General features: G+C 43.1%; 1 protein-coding gene across 1 annotated transcript in view; it reads left to right on the top strand.

Moving 5' to 3' along the window:
- Positions 1 to 5,485, top strand: part of LOC147610363 (glutamate receptor 3.3-like) — a 34,482-nt gene extending 28,997 nt beyond the window's left edge. Inside the window, exons 3-4 of the mRNA XM_086786404.1 lie at positions 4,590 to 4,715; positions 4,852 to 5,485. Of these exons, the coding sequence (XP_086642530.1) occupies positions 4,590 to 4,715; positions 4,852 to 4,866 (141 nt within the window). The 3' untranslated portion in view covers positions 4,867 to 5,485. The remainder of the gene's footprint in view (positions 1 to 4,589; positions 4,716 to 4,851) is intronic.
- The last annotated feature ends 515 nt before the right edge of the window (positions 5,486 to 6,000 follow it).

Genomic DNA, 6,000 nt, shown 5'->3' on the forward strand with positions numbered 1-6,000 from the left:
AGCCTTAAGGCGTTTTCTCATTAACTAATAGAAGGATTGTTTTTCCGGAAAAAAAAAAAAAAAAAAAAGGGATGTAGGGGGTCGTGTGGAGAAGGAAGAATGAATGAGGCATGGGAAAAAGCACAAGTTTAAAAAAAGCATGAGTGAGCTTTTTTTTTTTGTGCTAAAGCAGGAGAGGGCTTAATTTTAAGCCCCAGCTTTTCGAAAAGCACAAACCTGCTTTTTTAACTCATTACTATTGTATGTGGTGGATTATCCGAGCATGGGAAGTCAAAGAGCTATATATAGGGTGTGGTGGCACCTTGTCATAGATATCTCCTCCGGCCGGATTTTTGGGGGGAGCAATGGCTGGGAGATGGGAGCCTAGCCCCACCGACGTTGCTCAGTGCCGTGGGGTGGGGTGCGTGCTGCTGCTGCATGTCTCTGACATGGTATCAGAGCTTGGGCTGTCCTAGCCTCTGTTATTCGAGGTGCTCGAATTGGAGGAGGGTATTGGAGGTGGCAATTCGCGCAACTACTCTCGGGTTGTCGCATGACTGGATGTGGTGGATTATCCCATATGCAAGAGCATGGGAAGTCAAAGAGCCATATATAGGGTGTGGTGGCACCTTGTCATAGATATCTCCTCCGGCCGGGTTTTTGGGGGGAGCAATGGTTGGGAGTTGGGAGCCCAGCTCCTCCAACGTTGCTGACCTGTTGCTGAGTGCCTTGGGGTGGTGTGCATGTTGTTGCTGCATGTCTGTGACAATTACCCCTATGAATTTAGTCTCTCCCTTCTTGTTGGCTTATACATACAGGTTGTGCAAGACATACGTACCCCATCTACAAGCTCTTGGTCTCCTAAAGCTACAAACTTCGCTTTAGGCCTCTCATCCACCCATAAGCTTTTCTCCTAACCTTTCACTTTTTTCCAGCCCATAACCAGTTACCTTTTTGTCATTGCTTTTCTCCTAGTTAGCACACACGTTTTGTGTGCACCGAAGATATATGGAGTCAGTGGGAAGTAATTCCGTGAAATCCAGCAATAACAACATAGAATTAGTTGGTGACGATGACTTTGAGCAAGTGAAGCCACTCGGATGGCTAGGATTTTACCCACCACTAGCAGTAAGGCTAGAAGATAAACAGAAGCGCGTTATCTAGGATCCCCTCAGGGAGGATAGTGTCAGGCCCAAGGTTGATCCTTCGCCAATTGATGACCATGGGGTTGAAGTGGTGTAAGGAGGCTTTTGCTAAGTGGGATTCAGGTCTGAATTCACACACACAATGGTGGGTCCACGAATGGCTCAAAAGTCTTGACTTCTTAGACCCTAAGTTGTGACACTTATTTTCAATTACTTTTTTGCAAAACCCCTAATTAATAATCTTTAATCTTTCGAGGTCTTTGCCGCATTGTGATGGAATCTAACTTGTTGCATGCTCTTATTTTTCCACATGAGTGGATAGTTCTTTTAAAAATGGTGAAGAGATCATACCTAGTTTTACAGTGAACCCTTCATGTTATCCGGATAGCCACTAGGTAGCAAGTGGCAAGCAGCCTTGTCAAAAATTGCCATAACCTAGGATAGGGTGCCAAGCAAGGAGAAGGATTGGGGTGTGAAGATGGTGGTATCTTTCATCCTTGACTTTGCATGGACTAAATTGACCCTCCAATTCACCTAAGGTTGACCTTTCAAACAGGAATTCGGTTGCTTCAAGGCTAGGTTGTAGGGAGGAAAGTTGGCCATTCCACCTATGATCATGCTTAATGGGGGTTTTATGTGGGGTGTGCTTTGGTGGTATGGGACGTTAGAGTGTATTCCCATGTAGGATCTCTTGAGGCGGGTTTCTTGTTTGGAAAACACTGTGCTTTGGCATAGTTAACTTCTTGTAACTGTGAGAAGAAATGCTTCTGTGAGTGACAACAAGACAAGGGACTTTTTGGTTGTCTGAGCATTGGTATGTCACTCATAGGGTGACAAGTTTTATGATTCATCACACACTCTCGCGATGGTCAGATGATATTGATGAATATCGATACATGAGGTAGCCTCGGAATTGTACATGAGAAAGGAGAAGTTTGGAACTTCTCAATCTTAGGCTGAATGTCTAGACAAGTTGATGGTTGAACCATTTGATACTCTAGGGTGGACGGAATCCCATGGGGTAATTTTGATTCCAAAACTTTGGAGTCATATGAACTTTTCACGTGTTTGATGAGATATAACCCATGGCATGTTGGGAGTGGAATATGTTATAACCATTGTCCTTCAGGATCTCTATTAATGGAATTGTGTGACCTTTGGTAACCTTAAGTTCATTCCTATTTGGTGGGATGAAAAGTACTTGGAAGCCATATGTTGTCTTCAAGCTATCCGAGGACATGGGACATACACATAAATTGATGGGGAGTTCTATGTTTGCCCTAAAGTAGACATGAGTATCTACTGGTTATGTGTGAGAACACAATCTCTATTCTATCTTAGATGAGGATTGTCTTGTGGTTGGAATATTATACTAGGAGTACATGGCACTAAGACTTTTTTTGTGCATTAAGTAGTGTACTAGTGTTTGCCAACAACTAATGCACGATGCCATTTGGTATGACAATTAAGTTGTGTTGTGGGTCTGTGCTAGGATTGTTATGGCAAAGCTTGTTGCACTCTTAAGACTGGGTGTCATATTGGGATTCAACTCTTGGGATGAGAGTTGGATTTACAATAAGCAATTGGATCTTTGTAGTAGGTTCTACAATGCACGATGCCATTTGGTATGACAATTAAGTTGTGTTGTGGGTCTGTGCTAGGATTGTTATGGCAAAGCTTGTTGCACTCTTAAGACTGGGGGTCATATTGGGATTCAACTCTCGGGATGAGAGTTGGATTGACAATAAGCAATTGGATCTTTGAAGTAGGTTCTACAAGAGGAGTCTTGCACTGGCCTAGATAAGAGGCAGTAGACTCGAGTACACTATTGATGGATGTCCGGATCCGAGGATTCACTTACGTAGGCTTATCTCCTTATGCATTCATGAGGACGTGAATTGAACAGAAAGAGGGAAGTATGTTACGTCCTGACAGGCCTAGAGTTAGGGCTATGGACGTGGACTAACCTAAGCAATTGGATCTTTGTAGTAGGTTCTACAAGAGGAGTCTTACACTGGCCTAGATAAGAGGCAGTAGACTCGAGTACACTATTGATGGATGTCCGGATCTGAGGATTCACTTACGTAGGCTTATCTCCTTATGCATTCATGAGGACGTGAATTGAACAGAAAGAGGGAAGTATGTTACATCCTAACAGGCCTAGAGTTAGGGCTATGGACGTGGACTGACCTAGGTTAGGGTTAGGGCTTGGCTAAGGTGTGGGAACTTGGAGGGTAATAGGTGGGCTAAGGGCACTAGCAGGATGAGGTGTAGATTGGCTAAGAGCTTATAATTAATAGCCAATGGCTAATAGTGACTAAACGCTTATAAATAAAGCAGGAAAGCTTATAATTAAAGCAAGGACCAATAATAGCGAGTTTATTGCTGTGTAAGTGACCTTTGGGGACACTTATGAGTTATTGAGGTATCCACATGGTAGATAGGAGGGCTACCAAGGGCGTGCAAGACCTCATGGCCATGGAGGGTGGTTCGGCCTAGTGGTATGGGGCGCTAGGTTGGGCCCATCGGTACCAAGCAGGCTCGCAGCAATCAAACCTCAAGCTTGGGGGGCGGTGAGTCGCTAGCCACAATCTATTGCAATCATGCGATGCGTACGATGTCAGGACTGTGAAACCTCATTAGGATTTCAGTTCTAGGTCAGATGATCCTTGGGAATGGTCTGTGGAGACCTTACATCAACCTCTCGTGTTGTCCATACCCTACATATCTGTGCCTCCCGGGAGGGGTGATCTACTATACCGGACTCAATCCGTAGAGGGTGGGATGAATGGTGATCTTCATGGCATGTGGCATGTACATTTGAAGATAGCAAAGTCTCACAATAAATCCATCCTTTGAAACTCCTAAAAAATGCTTTGTGGTGATCCCCATGGCATTGTGGCATGTGCCTTTGAAGATAGCCAAGGCTTACAATAAATCCATCTTCTGAAACTTGTAAATGGCCTATAAAATTGGAATTTCGTAGTGAGCTCTAATGAGGACACCCATGTGCACTGGTGTGAAGCCCTGAGAGAGAGAGAGATTTTATGAACAGACCAAAAGACTCAATTGGTCTATGAGACCAGATGTGTTACAAAAGGTCCATGTGCAAACTGTGAACATGGAAACAAAAGGTACTGAAAATGAAATGAAATGGTGACCACATACTACACGGGCCTCCCACTAACAAAGGCCTCCCATGTGGATGTGGTACTGAAAATCCCGGACCAAGATGGCCAGATATACGCGGGGAGCGTGTCCCAGATCTCCTCATCCAATGATAGTACCATCCTCCTTCATAATCGAGCGTAGAGCGATGGTCTTAGATACACTATTTGGCATACTCAATGTTCAATACTTTGAAGTACAAAATGTTCGCAATTTTGGCATTTGGACCAATTGAATAAAATCAAATGGTGAAACCTATCATTGATCCTGACTTTGTCTTGACCCTCCATGCTGCAGGCATTTCGTCGTGACTCAAATTTAACAGCAGAGTTTTCAGCAGGTCTTCTCAGGTTTTCAGAGACTGGTCAAGTAAAAAAGCTACAAGAAGCAACAAAATTGAACGATTATGAGTGCCCTACACAGGTACAGTCCACCCGTTTACACCTGAGAAGTGCACAAGGCTTATTTCTTTTCCTCAGCTTGGCAATGCTTATCTGCATTGGAATATTTTGTGCAAAGTTACCTTGGGGTGCTGAGAGGAAATCATCTACTGGTATAGGAAGGAATCAGGTAACCATCTTCAGGGAGCCAAGCTTTAACAGATCCACGGTGTTGTCCTCATCAAGCCACTGTCTTCTCAGACATGAGGTCTTTTCCTGAAGACCTACCAATGTATGTGTTGGGTGGCTATATGTACTTAGATATGGCAAGTTTTTTTGTGGAGTTGAAATGAAATGCATCATCTTCAAAGGAAACATGGGATCTCCTTTGCAGGGGCTTTCCATACCTGCTATGCACGATACCCATGCCTCAGAGATCCCACACATTGTCAGCTTCAAAACACAGTCCAGACAATCAAAACAAGAGACACGCCCTGTTGGAGACCTGTGTTCTAATAAGAATGCGCCTTCCCCATTGGAGTCAGTTCATCTTTCTACCGAGCTGATAATTTGGATTCAAAAAGGTGGTGGGTAGATTTATAGCCTTTCTCCCCCAGACGATGGGAAAGGAATGCATGGAAAAACAAGCTGACATTTCACATTTGGACCCCATGTTCGGCAAACTGTTTTTTCTGAATATTACATGAATCGTTTTTGTCAAAGGTTGAGGAGGAAATTATCATTTTGAGCAGTCATTCTATTTATATTTTCTTCAAATTATAACCAAATCTTCAAATTTTTGAAGATTTCCTTCTCCCATAATTATGAAAAGGTTATTCCTAAAGTTGAACAAGTTTAGGTTAAGTCGAACCTATCTTTTCCCGAACCCTGTTTGGACCACCACCATTTTTTCAACCTCCCGTTCCGTGGCACTTAAACAATTTTCTCTCGTGTTGTTACAAGTTCTATGGTGATTTTTACCTTGTCTATTGACATATTCGGGCCGAGTCTCTATTAATATATTAGTGCCCAACGAGCACTAATATATCAATAGAGTAACCTTGGTCCAACACTAAGGTTATTTTTTTAAATAAAAAAGATCACAAAACAGCGCATATCTCTCTCAAGTAAATGTGAATCTTGTGATGAGTTCAATTTGACCCAAGTAAATGTGAATCTTGTGATGTGTTCAATTTGACAAATCATGGAGGTTTTGGCCATCATGGACGGCCAAAAGCTTAGTTGTCACTAAGTTGGCCCCTACTTCCAATGGTTTGGGAAGTGAAATTTTCTCGGAAGTGTGAATTTTCAAAGATAATAGAGTGGAA

Source organism: Cibotium barometz, chromosome 49 (genome assembly GCF_041138505.1).
Source record: "Cibotium barometz isolate CiBa-2024 chromosome 49, ASM4113850v1, whole genome shotgun sequence".
In the NCBI taxonomy this organism is placed as follows: domain Eukaryota; kingdom Viridiplantae; phylum Streptophyta; class Polypodiopsida; order Cyatheales; family Cibotiaceae; genus Cibotium; species Cibotium barometz.